The sequence below is a fragment of the Pleurodeles waltl genome, chromosome 3_1, assembly GCF_031143425.1.
Source record: "Pleurodeles waltl isolate 20211129_DDA chromosome 3_1, aPleWal1.hap1.20221129, whole genome shotgun sequence".
Classification (NCBI taxonomy): Eukaryota; Metazoa; Chordata; class Amphibia; order Caudata; family Salamandridae; genus Pleurodeles; species Pleurodeles waltl.
Window position 1 is genome coordinate 653,414,260 of NC_090440.1, and position 24,160 is coordinate 653,438,419.

A 24,160-nucleotide genomic window follows, 5' to 3' on the forward strand; every position below is an offset into this window, starting at 1 on the left:
GGGTCACTGTGAAAGTGACAGAAATTCTTGTATCAGTTAGCGCTAAGAGATTAGTAACTTCTCAATGTGAAAAAAACACATGCAAGTGTAATGCACAATGAAATGAGAATTACCACTATGAAATCCAAAATGTTTGAGACGAGGGGACATAAAGTTATTTAGTTATTTTTGCAGGTTTCCATAATTTGATCCAATGGGAAAGGTTGAAACAGAGCTAGTCAGCCAGGTCTCCCAAGTGACAATCACAATGTATGAGTAATGCACACCTACTCTTCAACACTCAATGTGGTAATTGTAAAACGTTAGGACATCTGCAAAATGGTACATACATAGGGTTAGTCTGCTACTCTCTAATTTGTATCACTGTTATTATTCAAGTCCAGTAAAATTTCAAGTAGTTCCGAAATGAGCAAGTTTCAATACTTCTTCTTCTGCTGGTAATGTTCATCTAACATAAGTCCTTTCTGTGGTTTAACTGATTAATGCATGTGTCAACATTAAGAGAAAATACAATAAGAACTCAACACAGGGAAGGGAAATGTTTAGAGTAATGCAGCTGTTTGTGTTTACCACTATTTACTTTACTTGTTATTAATTAATCAATGTTTTGATGCATAGTACATTCATTATTTTATATATATTTTTAAATTACCCTTCTTTCTATATTTAAATTTATTATTTGAAAAGTTTAGGAGTGGGAACAGTAAATCTGACCCCTCCAAAATCCAAACGTTTCCCTACTTTTGCTTACATTGGAGCATTACGAGTAACCCTGACCCCTGCAAAATCCAACCCTTACTCTCGTTTCGATCAGATTGGAGTAGGAATGGTAATTCTGGCCTCTTCAAAGTCCGAAACTCTTCCTAATGCTGCTCATATTGGAGTGTGAATAGTAAATGTGACCCCTCCAAAGTCCACACATTCCATATTGTTGCTAAAATGGGAGTAAGAATAGTAGATCAAACTCCTCTCAAGTCCAACACTTTGCTTTACCTAGCTTATTTTGGACTGGGAAACGTAAACCTGACCTTCCAAAGTTCAACACTTTTCCAAGTTTTGCTTTTGACAGAGCAGGAATTGAAAATCTGACACTCAAAAGACCAGCATTTCCTCTATTTTAGGAACATAGCCATGCAAGATGGCCATCAGGACGCGTCTCCAAGGGGCTCCTGACCGGCCCCATTAATCCTGTGGAATCCTGCCACATACCGGGGTACTGTGCCCCACATTTTACTGGAGTGCTATCCTGGTAGGCCCCTGAACCGTGTAAATTTGCGTGGGGAACTGCTGCGACCCTTTGTGCGGTGTTGCTCTGGGTCCTGCGTGCTGGCTCAGAGGCCTTCGTCAGCTGGGGGAGAGGACGGGTGTGGCAGTGCGGCAACCAGTGCGGGCCCCTCTGAAGTGAGGGGGGTATGCTGAAAGGTTGGACTACCTGCCCGAAGATGGGTGGGGACGTCAATGAGAACCCGTCGGGGTTCGTGAAGCTATGAAGACTGCCAGAGCCTGGAGTTCCTGGGTGTCCTCCTCCCCCATTGGATGGGCCTGTTGTGTGCGCATGGCAGAGCCTCAGTGCTGTGTGAGACTCCCGATCCTGGAGACCTCCTGATCTTGATGCCTTGTGCTGCGGTATTGGTTGCGATGTCCCCCTTTCCTGACTACATCAGGGAGCACTGTCGGACACCGGAGGCCGGATGTGGCGCTGCTGCAGCTGGGCCTGGAGAAATCTTCTGCAGCGTGCGGCTGGCAGAGCGCCACATAGCACTGCTGGGGCAACGCCATCAGGACGGCCCTCTAACATTATCCTTACAACATCAGAAGTGTGGCCTATGGAGGACCGACTGGGCTGTACAGTAGGTGCCTGGGGCAGCTTTGAATCCTCTGTGTTGTGCCTTCCATTGGAGTGGGGTACGTGATACCTGAACAGTGTGCAACTCCGGGGACTTGTTTGCCTGCCTGCCTGCTGTGTGTGTTTGTGTGCTTGGCCATTCAGGGACTGAGGGGTGCACCAGACTGCTGTTGGCCGCATTACCTTGCCCCAATGAAGCACGGGGAGGTGCCCGAGTCTCCTGCGTGGGGGCCTTGGGGTGCAGGTGCGCCTTGAGATTCTTGCTTCTCTGCACACAGGAGGAGGAATAAGCAGGCAGGGCAGCTCGGGGGAATACAATGGAACACTATACAACTCTGGACCCCGCTTTGCAGAGCACTATGTGGCATGCCTCTGGCTGGGGTGACCAGGAGCCTGAGCGTCTGTGGGGGAGCCCTTGAGAGCCGAGCTGTTGGAGGTCATTCAGAACTCTAGAGTGGCCCTAGAGAATAAGATAGAGACAGTGGCCATTGAAGTAAATCTCCTATGCACTGACCTTCACAAAGGTCTCTGAGACGGTCCACCTGACTCAGGGTTCTATTGAAAAACCTCAGACAGAGGTGAGGAAGCACGTGCCTGTGATCATGTCTCAGTCTGGGGCACTTGAGGTTAGGGTTGAGGATGCAGAGGGATGGTCCTGCCACTGTGCACTTGCTGGTGTTCCTGGAGTGGGCAGAGGGGGCTAACACTGAGCAGTTTATAGAGATTTGGATACGTGGCTCCCTGAAGTCCAGTGGACTGTCCCCCATGTTCATTATTGAGAAGGGACACAGCGCAATAGTAGCTCTGTTGTGACGTGGGGCTCCCCCGCGGTCCATCATAACCAGTATCTTAAATTATAATCATCAACTGTACCCTCAGGGCGACCAGGGACACTGATACTGCCAAATTAGAGACCAGAGGATCGCCATTTATCCAGATTACACCAACAAGGTACAGGGCACCTGGAAAACATTCCTGGAGGTTACAGCCAAGCTTTGCGCAATGGGCCTCCACTATATGTTGTTGTATCGATCAAGGTTGAGAGTGACTTTTGGGGTTTTGGGTGGGAGTCAAATCGAATTTCTGTGATCATCCTGATGATGTGTTCCACTGGCTGGAAGTTTGGGATAGGGTGACCAAGGAACGCACCGTCTCCTGGAAAACTGAAACCCGGAAGTCAGCAGATGTGGAGGGTTTCGCCAGGAGGCAGGGGGGAGTCTGTTTTGAGCACCACTGGCCCCCTGGAAAGAACAATCCTGCCAGGGTGGAGATACAGGAGGATGGGACCATGGCTTTGGCCCAGCCGGCCCGGCAGCCAGAGTAGTGGAAGACCTCCCCATTGCTGGAGTGGGATTCTACACCAACCATGTCTGTGGGTGGACATGGCGCCTAATGTGGTCTTAGTTTTTGCGATGCTACCTAATGCAGAGTCTTGAGGGTTTGAGTTTACAAGCAGGGACTTTTGGATTATTTGAAAATTGTTCTTGGTACACGCTATGCTTAGATTCTTCTGATGGCATGATATTCTTTGTGGGGCCTGTGTCTTATTGGGCAAGATTTCCATGCACGTGGCAGGCCATGGTGGGGGGGGGGGGGGTTGTGGTAGGCTGTGGATCCTAACAGCAAGAGTTCAGTTGGATTTGCAGTATGAAAGTTTGTTGCTATGCTGCATTCCGGGGGAAGTTTGTTCTTTTTTTTCAGATCCTGCTGTTTGGGGTTGTTTGTTATCTTAACAGTTTAGGTATTTCGTTGGTGCAGGCATTTTCTTGTGTGGCGATTGCTGCGCTGGATATTCTGGGTGGCGGGGGGAGGGAATCTCTCGCATGAGAATCTGCTATACCTATGGATGATCAGTTAAACATGGTCACATGGAATGTCCCTGGGCTACGAGGGTACACCAAGTGACATAGGGTCCACTCATTTTTTAGCTGTTATAAGATACAAATCGTCTGTCTCCAGAAAACATATCTCATTAGGGAGGAGACACAGAAGTTGCAAAAAAAAAAAATGCCGGGTTCAACTGTTCTCTGCCTCTTATCCTTTCCTATGCTAGGGTGGTGGCCATCTGGGAGGCTCCTGGGATCCCCTTTAGGCACACGTCTAGTGAGGCGGATGTGGTGGGGCTGTATGTCCTGGTACAGGGTACGCTGGATGGCAGGGAAATTACGCAACTCAACTCGTACACCCCTCAACGCTGATGATAAGCATTACTTTGAAGGGCTGCAGGACATGTTGGTAGGCAGTGTAGACGCATCCATAATCTTGCCGGGTGATTTTGTATGCTGTGCAGGGCAGGAGATCGCTTTCAGCCAAAAGAGGGTACCGAACCACTGTGCTTGTTGAGGAGAGTGATGCATAATTTGGGTCTATTGGACGGGTGGCGGGGCGGTTACTACACCCGAGTGGTCGTGAACACACCTGTCATTCCCAGGCCCATAATACTTACAGTCGGTTCCACCGGTTATTGGTGGGAGATTTGGCTCATGCACGGATAGGCGCGGTGTCACACATGGTAAGGTTCCTGTCTGATCATGCCCAAACATTGCTGACACTGGCCTGGGGCGAGCTGCCGAGGGGGGTCTGAACATGACGTATACCCTCTGATCTACTCACAGACATGATCTGTAGGGCGGACTTATAGGCCGTTTTGGAGAATTACCTTAATGGGAACTGGTGGACCATGGACAACAGAGCGATCGAGTGGGAGGCATTAAAGGCTGTGGTTCAGGGAGAGGGATGCACAGAACTGTCTCCGGAGTGGTTTTGCTAGCTGAACTACAGAAACAAGAGGTACACTTAGCCGATGTATGCACCACTACTTTAGCAGTTTACCAGGAGCTACACTCCCCCTGGGATACGCTGGACAAAACCGCACTGAAATTCTATTGTCAGCTGCTACACCGGGAGGGAGACAAATCTCGTAAGCTCCTGGCGTGTGTCATCAGGCGAGAAATGGTGATACCCCTTATTCTGTCTATACGGAATGCATGAGGTCAGTTGCAAACTCGGCGACGTGAAATTCTGCCAGCCCTGCTGGACCACTTCAAGCTGGTGTATAGAGCTGGCCCACCTGACACTGTGGTAGGGATGGATTGGTTTTGGCCAGAGTGGGGCTGCCTCAGTTACAGAGGGAGGTTATGTAGGAATTGGAGGAAGACCTCATATTGGAAGAAGTGGGTGCAGTCATCAAGGTGCTTAACAGATCCAAGACTCCGGGCAGAGATGGGTTCCCATCGGAGTTCTATCACGCCTTCTCTTCTGCTCCCAAACAAAAACTGCCAGAGATATACATAAGGCGAAGGAGAAGCATCTTCTCCCTCCTACAATGCAAAAGGGGATAGTGAGTCTGATGCTGAAACCTGGACCCTTCTGCTTACAGACCCCTCAATATGCTCAACACAGATCTTAACGTTCTGTGTAAAATATTGACAACCAGTCTTCAGGGGGTGGTTCGGGATTTGATAATGATGATCAATGCGGCTTCATGCCGGCGCATAGCACCACTCATAATCTCCGTAGGTTGGCCCATGTACTACATGATGTCTTGGATGGAGAAAGGGAGATGGTTTGATCTTGAAAAGGTGTTTGATATGGTAGAATGGGCCTATTTATTGACAGTCTTGGGGGCAAGAGGTTTGACCCCAACTTCTGCGCCTAGGTTGAACTTCTGTATACTGACCCTTCTATACGTGTCAGGGTGGCTGGTGAGCTTTCTGAAGCCTGTCCAGTAGAGAGGGGACATTACCCACATCATTTCCTTATAAGTGGATGATGCGCTGGTGTATGTGCAAGTGCCTGGGGAGTCAGTTCCTACCATTGTGGACTTACTGGGGTCCTTTGGCAAGGTCTCAGGTCTTAGGATCAATGTCCGCAAGTCACTCTTGTTCCCCTTAGGTGGCCTAATTGGGAGACAGTTGGATCAATTGCTGGATGTGGGTCTCCGATAAGAGTTGGAGGTTTTTCAGTACCTGGGGATCTGGGTTACGCACACTGAGGCCCAGCATCAATGCCAAAACATGATAGGGTGTTGATGGGGTTATAGAACTCCATTAAATTTTGGAATACACTTTCACTCACAGTGATGGGATGGGCAGCTATGGCTAAAATGGTTTTCCTCCTGTGCTGCCTGTACCTCGATCAGAATTCTCTGTTTCCACTGCAGGAGGTTTATTTCCCAACTGGTTAGCTTATTGGTAAATCTCCTGTGGGTGGGTAAGCGCAGCAGGGTAGCGCTGGCAACGCTTAAGAAGGACTTAGAGGATGGGGAATAGGGGCCCTGGATATACAGCTCTACTGTTATATTACACACTTGCAGCATGCTGCTAGATGACTCACAGAATCTGAGAATTGGGAGAAACGGCTTCTGGGGAACAAAGTCAGTAGTGACATTTTACCTCAGCTTTTGATGCAAGGGGTGTGGGGGGGCAGGTTAGGCCACCTGGTTCCTTATTAAATTTGAAACACGACGGACCTCTGGGAGAAAGTTGTTCACAAGGTTCTTCGTCAGACCATCTTTAGCAGGGAACTACAATTGTGGGATCTGACTCCCTTTCAGAATATAATTGTAGACATGTCTATGGAACAATGGAGGGAGAGGGGTGTCTGGTAGCTGGTGATATATGTCCCAGAGATACCTTCATTACATTTCCAGATGCTCAGGACTCCCTTGGGGTTGGACCGGGTCACTTCTTACATTATGCTAAATTGGAGAGTGTTGCGGAGGAGCTCAGGGCGGACTTCCCAGAAGCTCCTCCTCCCTCGGGGGTGCTTGATGGTCTTATTGGGGGATGGGGGTCACCTAATTACCCTCTTTTACAAAGCCCTTGAAGGTGACATGCAACCCCGACAATTCCCAGTGCATGTTCCAGTGCAGTGCAGTGCAGTCCCTGACTTGTAACTGTCCATTTCTGATTCGGATTGGTTGAGTGTGGTAGGCCTTGTGCATACTGTGTTTTGCAACAACAGATTTAAGCTGCTGGACATCCATTTTCTACACCATACCTATATCATTCCCTAGAGTCTGAATAAGATAGAACCTATGGAGAGAGCCAAGTGTGGGTGCTGAGGTGCGATTTGAGCTACTTTCCTTCATCTGTGATAGGAATTAGAAAAAGTAATGGATTATTGGGGAGAAGCAGTGCCATGCATAGAGACTGCCACTGGTATTGAAATACCATTGACGCTGCTAGCCTGCTTAGTGGGAGTGGTGGTGCGCCCCAGAGGACGTAAAATCCCCAACAGACTCGCCCAGTTGGCCCTATTATTAACGAAGAGACGGGTGGCCATTGGGTGGCTGGGCACAAGGGATCATTGGTTGAAAGATCTCCTTGAATGGGGAGTGGCAGAAGAACACCACATGAGAGTATCTCATACCGATGAAGGGGCAGCAGATGCCATAATGTTGTGGGCCCAATTGTTAGGCATGTATCAGGGTGACAATGATTTGAGCTCCGAGAGTGGATCTGAGCTGGTGGGCTGACTGTGTGCAGGGCTCACACTCATGTTCATTATTTGATAACCAAGTGAGTAGCAGTGATTTCTTGTGTGATAGCTGCTTTGTAGTCTTGGGTGTATACACAAAATGCTCTGATTTTGGCTGGGTTAGTAGATGTACTCGCCTGGGAAAACTGTATAATGCTTGACTATTGCTGCCTCTGCTCTGTAGTTGCTGTAGGAATGTGTATAACGCTCTCAAATCACACTGTATATTTTTTCATGCTTTGCACTTTGCATAAAATCAATAAAATATAGTTAAAAAAAATTCTCTACTTTTGCCCATGTCTGAAGTGTGAATAGTAAATCTAATCCCTGTGGTAATATTTGTAATTGTTTTATCTTGTGTTTTAAATATTTTGTAATTATTTATAAAAATAAATAAACACAGATTATTCTATTTCTTTTTGAAAAATACTTTCTAATTTTATTTATATAATTTGCTTTATGTTTTTGTTATATGCGTTTATTATGTTTTCTTATTACTTAACAAATAATGTCATTTATTTTCATTAATTGCTTAAATAAAGTTTTAATTTTTAAAAGTATATATATATTTTTTATTGAATTGTATATTAATGTGGTAATATATCTGTTTAATTATATTATTCAAAACTTTAACTTTTATGTTTAAGTAAATTAATTTAATTAAATTAACCTTTATGTTTAATGAAATTAAATATAATATAATTTAATTAAATATAATGGTATACAGAGCAAAATGAATATTTTACCTGTTTTTTTTCTGGTCCACAATATTTTGGTCTAAATGTTTTCGTAGTTTACAGAGAAAGTATGTAAACACAATATTTTGGTTCTAGAGATATTTGTGTGATATTTAGGTATTGCAATGCTTCCAATATTATTGCATAAAACCAAGGTTGGAATTCGAGGTTCATATCACTGTGTCAAGTTTGTTGTGTTGTATTTGGGAAATAGAAATTCTGTCTTGGTTAGGTTAAACTGCAGGTAGGCGCTGGACATCCAGGTCCAGACAATGTGTAAGCATTGTTTAAGATGTTGGATGTCAGAAGCAAAAGAAACTTTCAAGTAGAAAGTGTATCAACGGCCTATTAGTGAATCTTGATGCTTCTTATTTGTGAGGAGAGCACCAAGTGTCTACATCTAGAGTTTGTAGATGACAGGAGACTGTGGAACCCTGGGGGACACCGGAGGTGACAGGGACCTGGAGGTGCTCATGTGAAAAAACTGGTGTGAGTTGGAAAGGTAGAAGGAGAACTAGTAAACTAATTATGTTATGTTTATATTATGTTATGGTTATGGTATGGTTATGTCATGGTATTTTATTGTTATGGTTATGTGTATGTTATGTTACGTTATTGTTATCTTTTGATTATGTTATGGTTATCATATGTTATGAGATTTTAGAGTGCTCTAATATCTGTACAGGTGTCCTAGTGGTGAAGGTATAATAGACCTAGATTTAAAAAAGAAAACACAATGAACTAGAAACTACTGCAAATAAAGCCAGGTTTTAGTGCCTTACGAAAGCATAAAAGATCCAGGGTTTTACACAAAGTGACTGGAAGTGAATTCCGCAGCTAGGCAGCTTTGACAGAAAAAAAGCAACCTCCAAAGCATTGCCACTCAAACCTAGGAACCACCAGTACCAACGCTTCAGAGGATCTCAAATTTCAACTTCGGAGTAATGGATACATTTCTTCTTGTGATACCTTGTCCCCATATCATGGAAAGCTTTGTGTACAGAGCACAAAGATTTAAAACTAATACTTTTAACAAACTGCAAGGTGTGTAAAGAATCCAGTACGAATGATGCAGAGGCATAGTGCGCCAAGTCCAGAGCCAGCTTGGCTGCCACATTTTGAATGAGCTTGTAGAGTCAAGAAAAAGAGCACTGCAATAGTTCAGTTGACTCAAAATAGCTGCCTGGACCACCACCGAGTACACCAAGAACAGGGGAATCACCAGAATTTTCTGCAGCACCCAGAGCAGAAAAAGACATTCAAATCCATTTTGAAACGTTAGGAAAGGTATGAGGGTGGGCTGGTCGACTGTATCAAAGACAACTGAGAGGTCCAGCAATATCATGAGGCAATGGTCATCTTCATCTGTGGTCAAGAGGGCATCATCTACGAAGTGTAGGGTAGTGGTAGTGGTGTCTGTGCTGCAGTATGATCTGAAGCCAGACTGGAAGTCATGAATGAGATGGATTGATGTGGCGTTCAACAGATCATGGGGCCATTTGTATGAAGCTTTTTGCATTTGCAAACTGTCCGATTCACAGAACCAGGATGTTTGCAGATGCAAAAAGATATTTTCATATGTACCAATCCCAAATTGTGATTCGGCAACCTGTTCCCAAATTGCAATATAGGATTGCGAACCAGTATTTAGAAGGGACATGTTTAGGGCATCTCTTCCAAATACCGATTTGCATTGGTATTGCATTTTGCCACCAACCTGAAGTTGGTGGTGACCCATTCGCACATAGGAAGCCATCTGAGCATGGTTTCAAAATATTTTTTTAAGAGAAGACACTGCTTACATGGTCTACTGACTGCTCTTAAAAAAGAAAAGAAAACTTATTTTTTTCCCAAATACATCCCTTTTTCCTTTAAGGAAAATTGACTGCATTTAAAAAAACTAAAAAAAAACGATTGCTTTATGTAAAAGATTAGACATGGGAGTCTGCTGACCCCAGCAGACCACCATCCCTGTAATGTTTGCAATTCACAAAAGGGTCGCAAACTGTGACCTTCCTCATTAATAGTCATGAGGTAGGTCTATTTGGGACTCACTAGGAATCGCAAAAAGTGTAAAACACACTTCAGTACGTTAGTGTTTGCAATTACTAAATAGCAAATCACAAAATTATGCTATTTGGTAATCGCAAACACTAATGTTAATACATCCAGCCCTACGTTTTTTCAATTATCTTGCTGATGAATGGTAGGTGAGTAATGGACCTGTAGTTGACAAAATCATCAGCGTGTAGTGTAGGTATTGCAAGCTTCTAGGAAAATGTGCCAAATGAGGGAGGCATTAGCAATAATAACTGAGAAAGCGTCCACAAAAATAGCCCTAATGAAGGAAGAGGGTAAGACATCAACTTCATAAGTGGCTTTTAAGGAGTTGAGTATGTTGGTGCAAGAGATAGGACTTAAAGGGCTGACCATTGTGGGACTCTTTGGAAAGATGTGGGCATAAGAAATTAAGGAGGCTTGGTGTTGGTGATGTGCTGTCTGATAGTCTTTTTTCACTGAATAAGAGGTTGATGTCACTGCACTTTTAATTAATACCGTGAATGATTCACTTGAAAGGTGTTCTGCTTCAGCTGGTGACTTCATTGCTGGTGTTGGTATAGTACTTTGCTTCAATTAATGTGGTGAACTGTCTGAGTGCTGCACAAATGGACTTCAGCATCATGAGGTCATTGAGAGTTCAGTTTTTCTTCCATTTTCTTTCCTAGCTGTGGATGGGTTGTTTTTGGTCAGCAAGTTCTTTAAAGTACCAGGGTCCTGAAGACTTTGACATGTACCTGCATGTTTTAATTAGGGTGTAGATGTTCACACAGTTTTAAAAAAAAGAGTTTAAGATACTTTGATGGGTGTTGGTATCAAACATGGAGCTGATAGGGTGAGAGATGTTTTCACTCCTTAATGTGTCTGTGGAAAAGTATTTGAAGGTTTGGTCTTCCCCTATGTGCGTACCTTGGTTTGTTGGTAAGACGCTAAGTATGGAGATAGTGATGGCAAATTGATAAGTCCAGCCCAGTTGTATGGATAGTGTTCATTTAATTGTTGGTAATGTTGTGAAAAAAGGTCGAAGATGTGGCCTTTGGGGTGTCTTGGTTGTGTGGTAGGCTGTACCACATTGAGTGTTTCAATGAGGTTGAAACGGGTGTCTTTTGTTTTGTTTGAGCTCTGCCACGCATGTAGACCACTCCCATCAGCTGTTGCTAAGGGTGTATGCCAAAAGCATTCACTATGCACGGCTCGATCCCAGGTCACCCCTGCACAGGTCCGAGCTCTCAAACGGCCATCACTCTTGGGCATCACCAGCTTCACTGTGTCTTGTCACTATCAGGACTGTGGCAATCATCAAGTGAGGCGGGCACTTTAAAGCAATAGCTGCAGCAGCCACTGACAATCAGGTGGGTCTCAGCTGAGTCTCCATCACTCTCATCACCTTTGAGTCTCTCCACCTAGCACAGTCTCGTAAAATAGCAACTAGCTCATCCAGTCGAGTCATCCCTCACTTTCCCTACTCCACTGGTAGTGTCGCGGCTGAAATCAAAGTTCAAAACTTGTTTTTTATCATCTGCCAGTTCCGCGTTAAAATCCTGTAAGGCTCATGAACCACTTGTGTGGAGACACTGTCACCCCAGCCCTCGTTCTTTTACAGCCGGGCCAGTACGACACAGATGTGGACAAACAAAGTGATATCACTCTTGGACTTTGCCACTAACTATTGGACTACTATCCCACATTACTAAAAGATTGATAACTGGAATCAGTTGTAGGCACATTGCCGTTTGCGGTAGGCCCTCTGAGCTGTTGTTTTTACTTGTTGACACCCTTCCGTGATTTGACCTTGCATGATTCAGCAACCTCCGTCACCCACAAGTAGACAGATAAGACTATGGCACTCGCAGGAGTTTCCCAGAAGTTATACTCTTCCTTGGACAAGTTTCCATTACCATACCCACCATGGCTCCACCCAGTAACATCATATTCCTCACCCTGAACATCCGTGGTATGCACACAGCGAGGAAATGCTACTCTGTATACTCCTATATAAAGCGACAACATGCACATATAATATTCCACCAAGAAACACACACCACAGCTGGGGAGCTGCAATGCTTACAAAAACGATGGAGGGGTTTGGTGTGTGCCAGAACCTATTCGGCATACGCGCGGGGACAATGATCTGGATCCGGCCTGGGGTTCCTTTCCAGGTGCTTTACACAATAATAGCCAGGGAGGGGCGATACATGCTGATTGAGGACAGGCTTGATGGATTTTGTGCATTTTTACAGGGAGTACTATGCCCGAAACGCCAACCAGGAAGCCTTCTGGACCACGCTCACAGGAGTGCTGGCCTACCAGATTCAAATACCGTGGGTGCTGGGCAAAGACTATAATTGTGTACTTGACCTTTACCTAGATTGCTCCAACCCACCACTTCGGGGATTGTCCCCAACACACAATCAGATCGTTTCATGAGATGGGTTTGTCAATAGGCACGCGCGGATAAATGGAGGGCCGTGCACCCGACATCCCAAATCTCCTTCTTTTACTCTGCACCTCATAACCTGTACGTAGGCTTGGATTGCATACCATGCTCTCTTACCCTACTAGACTCAGTATTTAATGCTGACTACCTTGGTCACATCATTTAAGACCATTACGCACTTATAGTGGCCTTACACTAGAACAGCCCACATCCCTTGACGCATAAATGTCAACACTCCAGGACTGCCTGGAAGATCCAGGCTTCTGTGAAACACAGGAGTCCCACATGTGGCAATACTTCATTGAAAACCATAACTCAGCCTCTACCAGGAAAATCGAGTGGGACGCCTTCAAAGTGATCACGAGGAGGATATGCCTACAACAGATAGTGTGGGTAGGTAGGGGACTAGATAGAGAGAAAGAGGAGATGGAACAACTCCTGCCACAGCTAGAGAGAGCCACTGAAAGTGACACTGCTAAAAGCTCTGAGCTAGCTGAGGCCAAAACACGCCACATGGCCCTCCTGGAGCACCTGCGGTGCTTCAATCTTGGTGCCCATGTGGCCAAAAGACAGACAGAATGTGATAATTCCAGCCGCCACCTTGCTTGGTTGATCCATGAGGAAATCCGTGTGAGTCCCATTCTGGAAATCACCTCATACTCCGGTGCCACACTCTATGCGCAACTATTTTGTGAACCTCTTCAAAGTTTATGGGGCTTTTTTCCATGACCTGGGCATACTATTAGAGACCTCATCTGGGGAAACAAGCACCACCGAATAGCCCTGAAACACCTGCAGTTGCCACCCAGCAGAGGAGGTCTAGGAACCCCGTCTTTCCTGGTGGGGCAGTTGTAATGGGTGGCACGCTGGCTGGCGGGGCAGCTGCAATGGGTGGCACGCTAGTTAGTGGGGCCTGACCTGGGGGTACCATGCCATGGACCAGATCCTTTAACACCAACCACGATGAGAGGTTTTCTGCTTCCCAAAATCATGCCCCCATCCCCTTGATCCTTGTGGGTGCTAGTAGCTTGCAGATGTATTGCCCAAGTACACCTCCTCACCCCCCCCCCCCACCCCCATAAGCCCCAGTGTTTCCATTGCTGGGCCTCCCAAGCTTCCCCAGAGCTTACTCTGCCCCAAAATTGCAGAGTTGGCCGGAACCATCACTGACCATGATTGGTGACATCTTTTCTATCAGACACCTCCTCACCTTTGACCACCTTCTATGTGACTACGACATTGCTCCGCGACAATTTGCAATAGATGTCCAGTCCTCTGGTCCACTTAAGACTTAGAATCCAAAACCCATCCTGTCATACAAACTCTGCTTAACATGGGGGAGGGCCTTCACTTGATCACATGGATTTATAAGGCTATACAGGAACTCACCAGCGCTCCCATGCCAACCATGAGGGGCAAATGGGAAGACGCATCAACAGGTACATGAGTAGGAGATACATTCCCAAGTACTTCAACAATACTTTTGTCGCAAAATGGGCATAACAGCCCTGATAGTCAGTGCTTCTGGAAATATCTGCCCACCCAAATGAGAAACTGTCCATCAGAGGAGATCTTCTTACTCAGCATCAGGGGCTACTGAGGCACCCAAATCTCAAGGAAATGAAAATAGTAATTTTGTACTGGAGGTTCGTTCTAGAGTTTAGGTATCTCAAACTTCCAGAGGAGCAGAGGAATGAATGGTAATCCTACAGGAGGCATACAACCCTGCCAGGCAAGTTTGTCATGCAGCAAAGTCTAACCGCTTTGTTCATTACTGCACAAGCAAACTAACAGAGCCTATAAGAGCATTGGCGCAAGGCGTTTTGTTATTTGCTGCACATTCAGAAGGCAGGGTTTGGCTTACACCTTTATTAGACTACATTTTAGCAGCAATAGTGGCTTACATGAAAAACAGACATCTTTATTCAAAACTTCTGTCATCAAAGCGTTCATTGAGGGCTTTAAAGCAGTCACTTCTTCAAGAACATCATCAGATCCTACATTGGAGCTCTATGATGTACTCTATAGAATTACAAGCCCTCCTTTTGAGCCACTGGAATCTTCTAAAATGCAATATATCTATTGTAAGGTAGCATTCTTAGTAGCAATCAATTCCCTGCAAAGGGTTAACAAGCTGCAGGCCTTAACAGTATAAGAGCCTTTCATCCAGGTTCTCAAAGATGCGTTGTCCCCAGGACAAATCCTTGCTTACTGCCAAAAGTGGTCCCTCCATTCCATGTTAATCAGACCATTGAACTACCCATTTTCTTTCCATACCTTGAGCCAGTGGCTAAAAGGGCATGACACATTAGACATAAAGAGAGTTCTGATGTACTACATGAATCGTATTAAGTCCATTCATAAAACAAATCACAATTTCTTGCATTTGCACAACCACACTTGGGAAACCAATTCCAAAGTAGGGTCTCGCTAAATGGACAGTCAAATGCATTCAGGTCTGTTATGCCAAAGCAAAATGAACTCTACATCTTGTGCCCAGATCACAAGACAAAAGGGAGCTACAATGGCTTTCTTAGGCAATATACCATGAGCAGACATAAGTAAAGATGCTATGTGGTCAATACCACCCACTATTACTAATAATCTGAAATAGAGTCTTTGTTATGGTGCATTATGGGCTCCTGTGAGGAGCAACAATTTTTCCCGGAGAATAAAACATTTTGCCAAAGAAACATAACTAGCAACATCTATGCCTAGCACTAGATGGCAGGAGTGCCCCTAACATGTGAATCTACACTACGAGCTATGAGGTTATTTCACTATCCCACTACCCACTACCCCCACCACTTGATTATAATAGTCCTGAGTAGTTCTTCTGGACTCTGCTTCACCCTGGTACCTTTGGGCCATGATTACCATACAGCCGTGCAAGATGTGTGCATGGTCAAAGGCATCCATATCAAAAGTTTGAATTCCTATGAAGCAATTAATGTTATTTTTTATCTTATGCCAGCAGGTGCTTTAATAGCACCATGGAGAACTAGGATAAAAATGACTACTGTGATAGATGTTTGAGTTGGGTAAGTGATGTGCCTTGGTGTATAAATATTTTGTATGCATTTATATTATTATTTGTGTAACCAACTACATGCGACTGCTGACTCCAGAGTGCATGTGGTTGTGTATCTGGATAACAGTGTGACCATGTGTTTGGTGGTAGGTACATGCACAAAGAAGTAACTGGGTTAACAGATAGGCAACGGCAGGCATAGAATTTAGATGAATAAAGAAAGCATCAGTGAACGAAAAGCATATCTTGGTGTGAGCTTTTTGTAATTAAAGACACAGTAAAATCCTCGGTTTAAGAGTAAGTGGTTAACCCAACAAGGAGGAAGGCAGCAGTGGGCCAGGCACTCAAACAAGTTCCCGCCAAGCTACCACCACTATTAGTTTTGAAACAGTTACCTGGAGGCCCTACAGATCAGTACCAAGATGCTAAGACTAAAATATCCACTTGGGTTTTGTTCTGACACTGTCTACCCCTAGTCCACATATATCAGGGAAGTATACGTAATGTCTTCATTGACAAGTTTTAAAAATGAATTAAAAAGTCACTTATTTAATATCGACAATCCTTCTCACACCAGCTAAATACCCATACCCTCCTCTTCTATTTTAGCTATGTCCTTTTACCATTTTCAATGTTATTTTACACTGCGTGTTATTCTTCCCAGATGCCTCTTTTTGCAGAGTTATGTTTTATATAGCACAAACTCAGCCCAAGGGCATTGGAGTACTTTACACGAGCATCAGGTTACATTACAAAAGGTCACATTCATTTTTTGATATGCACAAGAAGATTAAGGATCTGATTTAGATCTTGGTGGTAGCGGTCCCGCCACCGGCTTTTCGAGTGGAAGCCCATCTGCCACTGTAACAGTCCACCTGCTGGATTTAGATGTTCGCGGTTCCATAGACAAAAGTCCGCATTCGGACTGCCGCCTCTGCCAAGAAATACCTCCCGGGTCGATGGAGAGAGAGGGAAAAGGGGATGCTTGAGGGAACTCAGACACCCTTTCCGCTGTGCAGGTTTGGATGTGCCGTACTGCCAAGAAAACAGTGGCAGTCCGACCTTGTTTCTGAGGCAGCAGAATGGGGCGAAAAGAGGTGAAAACTCAACTTTCTTCCCCATTCCACCCCCCATCACTGACTGGACAACATCTGCCATCACTGCTTCCACTGACCCATGGAGAAAACAAGAGCCCCCCCCCCCCCATCCCCATCCCCCTTGTCACCAGACTCGAAGGCAGGGAACCCGCATTGCCTGGGTATGTTGTGTGGGCACTGAACGGGAGACCAGACCACAGCAGACATATACAGGTTACAGTAATTTTTTTAAATCACTGTGACATGCATATGTCGGGGACACAAGTGGGTCAGACAGGGACGGGGACACATTGGTACACAAAGGATTTCGCACATATACAAAAGGGTCATTATGATGGCAGTATTCATTGGCAAATGAATGCTGGCACCACAATGACAGTACATTCACACCTGTAAAGTATGCCCATGTGTGCACATTGCCAGGGAACCTGTACCTGTCATGTTGTGTTGCAAGTTGTGTGTGAGTCAGTACATGTATGTGTATATGCGATTCGTTTGGCTGAGTGAGGGGCAGGGAGTTGGAGAAGGTGATGTGGCTGTGTATGCATGTCACTTGCATGTGAGACTTATGTTGTGTATGTTATGTGACACATTTAGGTGAGTGTGATTGTTGCGTGGCGGACATTGTTGTGATATGTGTAGTTGCACATGTTTGTGTATTTGTATAGCTGAGTGTGTAGTTATGTTGGTTGTTATGGTTGTGTCATGTGGGGGTGCAGTCTCAATGGTGTGTGTATGTTGCGTCATGGATGTATGTCAATGTGTGTTTTCGGCATGTGCAGGTTGTGTTGTGTTGGAATGGCAATGGGTTATTGAGCGAATGTGATGTGTTGTGTACTGTGAAGTGCTGGGGTACACCTATGACTACGAGGCAGTGTGTGTATGTAACTCACCTCTCTTTCATAGCCCCTGCCATTGAAGGAAGCCCTTTGGGTCCCTCCGCCGTCTCCCTCAGTCAGCAATCCGTCACCAGTCAATCCGCTTTCAGAGCTGTAACCTCTAAATACAGTAGGTGGAAGACCATCGACTTGACAGTCTTCTCAGGTCCGTGCCCCACACTGCTTGCCGGTGCAACCACCAAGATCTACATCAGGCCTGAAGTGATTTGCCCAGAATCACAGGATGTTGACCTGCAGCTGGGGCTCAAAACTGGTTCCCCAGTTCCAAAGTAGACCCTTCTGGCTGTTAGGCCACATTTTGTATTGCTGTATTCAGTGTTGATGTTCTGGATGATTGTGGGTATTGTGCTGTACACTCCTGCCCCTCTGGATGTCAGGGATACTCTTAATCAAATTGTGAAAATAAAATTCCCTCCCTGCGCACTTCCTTTCAGGCATTAGTTTTGCATGACTGTTTTCCTAATTTTCTTGTTTTTGCCCATCTCACCTATTAGCCAATCCTGATTGTTTGTATTCAAAAGCAGGATCGAGATTATTTTGGAATAAATTCTGATGCTATATTTTGGAGTGAAGTGATGAGACTTGGTGCGCTAGCGTTGAACACATCCCTGGAGACTCTTCCCATTACCCTCCCTTTAGAAAGGCTCCACACCACACCTTGATGAACTCAAAAGCCGTGCCTGGCTGCAGGGGCTCGTCCTTCTTGGCTTTTTGTTGTCGAAGGTATTCCTCTTTCCCCTTGGTCAGAAAAATCTGGTGCTCCTTCTCCAGGTCAAAGACAGAACGGGTTGTCACAGCGATCACCAATGCATACTCTGGGTCTTTCTGGGCAGAGAGAAAGAGTGGGAAAGAAGTCATGACCATGCAGAGTATAACAATGGCAGAACAGCAGACTAGTCAATATTAAACAGTTGGGAATTGTCCTGTGCAACTGCTTCACCCCGACATGCTGTAAAAAGTACACACAATATGTTCTTTCTACATTTATTAAATCTTGTAATTCTGAAAATGTAAGTTTGATTTTTAGGTCATGATGTAGAAACAGGCCCAGGGTTTTGCTGCTCCCTGAAGAATCTGCATCAGATCCGCAGACCTGCAGACAACAAACACAGACGCTTGCTCCTTCTAGAAATCAGTGGGTGTACAAGTCAGAAAATGTACTTACCTGCGGTAACGATCTTTCTGGTGGATACTCCATCTACCTGCAGATTCCTCATCTGTAGAACAATCTCAGGCATCAGACTGGATCTGTAAAACTTCAAAGCTCTCAAACTGCTGGTAGAGGATGCTGCAGTCAGTCGATGGTGGAAGTGACGGCAGACGTCTCACAAGCCGATAAATCTCCCACCCCGGCGCAGCAAGGTCAGTTTCAGCCCATTTTTTCCCAGCCTTCAAGGTGAGAGGGTAGATTGACATTGATGTTGGTTTGCCGTACCAAAAAACGTAATTTGGAATCCTATTAGCTTTCCCTATAGCTCATCCATCAAATGCAGACATAGGCGGATCAGTGAGGAATCTGCATGAAGAATTATCCTTAAGAAAGATAGTTACTGCAGGTATGTAATTTCTTCTTCTGATGGATTCTTCTAACTTCAGATTCCTTCCTATAAAACAGATTTTACAGCAATTCCAGGAGGAGGGTTGGTGGATGGTTGTTGCAAGAGGAAATCCTGCAGAACGTTCATGGCAGATTGTCCGTCCTTGCGTGCCTTCAAATCCAAGCAGTAGTGTTTTACAAAAATGTGCACAGAAGCCGATAGTGCAGCCTTCCAAATTCTGCAGTCTAGACTCCTCTGGCAAATGCAGAAATGGTTGACTTAACCTTTGTTAAATGTGTTCTGACTACTTCATGAGGATCTTTCTTGGCTAAGGCATAATTGATCTTCATGCAGAGGATGATCCAACATATTGGAGTCCTCTTTTGCACAAGCCTGCCTTTTTTGGCACCACAGTGCCCAAAAAAAGAGTTGGTCATCCAAATGGGATTCCTTGGTGCGGTCCAGAGAATAATTAACCACTTGCCTAGGTTTCAACATATGCAACCATTCCTCCTCTTTCAAAAGGAAGGGGTCGGGGGGAATTAGAAGGTTGGGAGGGTGATGAATTGACCAAAATGCAAAGGAGTCACCACCTTGGGAAGGAAGCAGCCCTGTGTTGCAACACCATCTTATCCAAATAAGTGAATGGTGGATGACAGCTAAGGACTTGCAGCTCACTAACCCTGATACCAACCAAAAACACAGTTTTGAGAGTTAACATTCATATGGTACAATTGTGAAGGGGCTCAAACAAAGTCTCCATCAAAAAGGTGAGAACTAAGTTCAAATTCCACTTGGGAACCACAAAGAGAGTGGGAGGAAACATATACGTCAGACCCTTGAGAAATCTCATAACAATAGAGGACTTAAAAAGGATGGCTGCTCTGGTAGACAGAGATATGCAAACAAAGCAGACAAACACCTCTCAACAGTGTCAGAAGCGCAACCCCTCTGAGCAAGGGAAAGAGTACATTTCAAATTCAGCAACAAGGTGGCCGTAAAAGGTATACACAATTGTCTGCGTACCACACACCAAAGCTGCTCGATCTTCCACAGTAAGTAGACCTAGTGGATGGGCGACTTGCCTGACTACATTAACTACCTCATAGCAGCTGAAAGGAGCTCAGTTGTCCCCGCTCAATCTCTAAGCATGTACGTGGAGGTCTCGGAGATTGGGGTGAACCAGTCCCTTCTACTGGGAGAGAAGGTCCTGTCTGAGCAGGAGGCAAAGCGGGGACATGTGGAGAAGTGCATAAGAGCCGCATACCACACTCTTCTCAGCCAGTCCAGGACAACGAGAAAGGCTTGGACCAGGTTGGGGCAAATTTTCCTGAAAACTCGAGGAATCAAGGGTATGGGGGAAAAACATGTAATGCAGCTGAAGGTTCCACCTCGACTGAAATGCATCCCCAAGGCTCCCCTCAATATATACTGGAGCACGCAGAACTCCTGGCCCTTAGCATTTTTCAAGAAGGTAAAAAATTCCACCTGATGAGTGCACCACTCAGCAAAGATGTTCTGGACTACTCCTGGCAGAAGACTCCACTTGTGATCGGCAAGGTGACACCAACTCAGGCTGTAAGCTCTGACATTCAGAAACCCCGCTAGGTGATTGGCGGTGATCCAGATCCCATGGCAGTGCGCCCAAGACCACAGTCTCAACACTTCCAGACAAAGGAGATGAGACATTACTCTACATTTCTTGTTCATGTATCACATCACAGTTGTATTGTCCGTCAAGATCTGGACAGACCGACTGACAATGGAGGGAAGGAAGGCCTTTTGCCTGCAGTTCCAGCAGGTTCCTGTGAAGAACCCATTTCTCTGGAGACCAGAAGCCCCTGATCTCCAGGTCCCCCACATGAACCCCCACAAACAGAAGGCGGAGGCATCAGACACTACAGTAGTCACTGTTGGAGGGGATTGAATGTGATCCTAAAAGTCAGGTACACCTTGTTCCCCCACCAAACCACTTCCACTGCAGCGCTGGGGGAGATTATGATGGAGCTTGATAGCTTACCTGCAATAAAGCCACTGCCTCTGAAGGCATCACTGCAGGGCCCCCATGTGCCAACATGTGTGCATGACTAGGAGAATGCAGAAGCCAGCGGACCTAGGAATTGTAGGACTCACAGGACTGGAACTCTTGCAGCTTGCTTAAAAGATAAATCACTTTCTAGATGTCTGATTCTTTGCAACGGAGGAAAATCATTGACAAGGGTTGTGTCCAGCACGGACCCTATGAACTGAGTCAGTGTGAGGGCCACAGGTGACACTTGGGCTTGTTGATAGAAAAGCTCAGGTTGAACAGCAGGGATGTTGTCGACAGTAGATGGTGTAACGCCACCTCAGGCGAGCTAGCTTTCATAAGCCAATTATCCTGGTACAAAGAAATGGGAATGCTTGACAATCTGAGATGGGCCGCAAATACTGCCATGTCCTTTGTGAAGATTTGAGGTGCCAATGTTAAACCACAGGGCAGTACTGCAAACTGATAGCGTGTAGAACCCACCACAAATCGCAAGTGCATCCTGTGCGATCACAGGACAGGGATGTGGAGGTACGCATCCTGCAGGTCGAATGAACCCATCAAACCTCCAAGCTCCAACTGCAGTATAATTTGAGCTAGAGTCAACATCTTGAACATCTCCTTTCTGAGGAAGGAGTTTCGGCCCCTGGGGTCTAGGATCGGATGTAGACTATCGTCCTTCTTAGGCACTAGCAAGTAACTCATGTAACATCCCTGGACCCTTTCCTGTTCTGGCACTACCTCCACCGCTCCACTGAGGAGTGCTGCCACCTTCTGCTGAAGAATGACTAAATTATCTGAAGGTGGAGAGGAGAGCGGAGGGTGGAGATGAAAAGGGAGCAGAGCCTGAAGGAAGGAATGGGTGCAGCCCATTTATATGATCTGAAGAACCCACTGGTCCAAGCAGGAAGAAAATGAGACACTCATCCTCCCACAGGCTCCAAGTGGGGTTGTGGAAGCAACTAGACCTGCTTTCCTGTGGGTGTGGCGGAGGAGAAGGAGGAAGAGGAGGAGGGTTGCACAGTGTATCCGCTGCCTTTTCCTCTGCTCGGTTTTTTCGTGTTGCCTGAAGAGAGGATTAGGCTGTTGCTGAAGTGCAGGTTGGTATTATTGCGAACGAAAGAAAGATCCTCTTCCAAAGCCATGAAATGGCCAGTGGTCCCTGGTCAGAGGCAGCAGCTGCAGTCCTAGTGATTGCGCGGTGGCCTTGCATGTCCTAAATCGCTCCAGGGCTCAGTCAGCTTTGCCGCTGTAAAGACACACCCCATCAAATGGCAGGTCCATTAGATTGGCTTGGACATCAGAAAAGGAATTTGAGGTATGAAGTCAAGCATGTCTCCAGATAGTAATGTAAGTGCCCATGCCTTGTGCTAAGGCCTGATTTTATGCTATGACAGGAGGCATTTTCATATCCACTGGCATATGTGGGAGAATAATTTGGGGTCAGAGAAAAAGGGGTATGTAGTTCCTAAATATTATAGAGATAAGTACATATTAAGTTATCCCTTAAGAAAGGACAGTTCGAAAAGAGATTTGAAAATCAGGAGCGAGAGCCCTCACCCACCCAACTGGATAACATGCTTCATCATTGGGCATCTTCTCATTAGACCACCGCTGCAATGCCTAACAGGCACCCACGATGGGCCATAAAGGGACTTAGAGCCACACAGCCCGCAGAAAAACTCTTCGTACCCCAAGCCTTGAGGAACTTGGATTCCCTGTCAGATGGGGTTGTCGGAAGGGTGACCTCCAGATTACGCTCAAGAGCAAGAGGCCTGGATAATGAGACTACAGCAATGGATGGGCTGAGCAGAATGCTGATCACCAGGGGTTGGTCGGTAATGCGACCTACGAGGCAGTTGACCACTGGGGTGAATAAAGCTGCCATAATAGGGTTCAATAGGGTCCAAGAGGGCATCATTAATTGGGATAAGCGGTTCTGAAGTTGTGGAGGACGGTAGGAGTACATCTGTTAGGATGTTGGTCTTAGCCTCTCTTGTGGGCGACTGGGGATCCAAGACTTCTGAAGCCTTTAATATCACTTTGTGAAGAGACACTCCCCCAGGCGTTGGTGGTCCAACAGGGAAGTCTATACCTAGCTCTGGAGAAGTATCTAAGCCATTAGCAGAAGCAGCTCTTGAAATTTCTCAAGATCTTGATTGGGGTCTCCATAACAAATAAGCTCAATTAGCTCAGAGTCTGTTCCAAAGATATCAGGGAGTCAAGCCATGTACGATTACTCTTCCAAAAGACACTGGGTCTTTCTGCCAGATCTTATCCAGCGGTTGGTGTCAGGCTGCGGCAGTGTTGGCACCATATCTGGAGCCAGCGACGGAGGTGGGGGCGTTGCCATCCGGGGCATTGGTTGAGTTGCCTGTATCTGCCATGTACTGCACCAGTCTTTACCTGTCTGACCAGAGTATTGATTATGGGCTCATAACAATGTGTTGAAGGTACTGGATCTGGTGTGGAATGGTGTTGAATAGAAAGGTAGAAACATGAGGATCCACTGGATCTGAAGTGGTGCCAAACGATGTTGAAGCCTTTGCAAAGATTGAATACATGGCGTTAAGGAACAGTGTCCTGTTTCGACCCTAGAGTTGGGAACTAGGGAAGGGTCGCCGATGACACTGGAGTGTTGTGCTGAGGGGGTGCCGGCACCGAGGAGCCCTGGTGAGGCAAAGGCTATCCAGAGCAGGGTCCAGCAGAGGATCAGAGCTGTGTGAAGCAGGATCCACATGTGTCAAGTCAACTAACTCTGGTTTCCTATGATGAAGGTCCTGTAAAATTCATAGATGAGGCAGAGGAAGGTGAGCCAGAGTGGTGCCTTGAACGTTTGTGGCATTGATATATCTCTCTGGCCTTGGCCATGAAGAGCTTGGCGTTCCCTTCTTTGATGGACTTTGGATGCACACTAAGGCAGGAAGAGCAGGCCCAAGAGTCATGATGTCACCCCGGGCACTGAAGGCAGACTAAATGAATGTCCATAAGGGACATCTCTCACCCA

The 24,160-nt window shown here is 45.8% G+C and overlaps 1 protein-coding gene across 1 annotated transcript in view; it reads right to left on the bottom strand.

Annotated features, from left to right (window-relative positions):
* LOC138284418 (cytosolic 5'-nucleotidase 1A-like) overlaps nucleotides 1-24,160 on the bottom strand; it is a 98,046-nt gene that overhangs the window by 40,357 nt on the left and 33,529 nt on the right. The window contains exon 3 of the mRNA XM_069223161.1: nucleotides 18,244-18,411. Within this exon, the coding sequence (XP_069079262.1) occupies nucleotides 18,244-18,411 (168 nt within the window). The remainder of the gene's footprint in view (nucleotides 1-18,243; nucleotides 18,412-24,160) is intronic.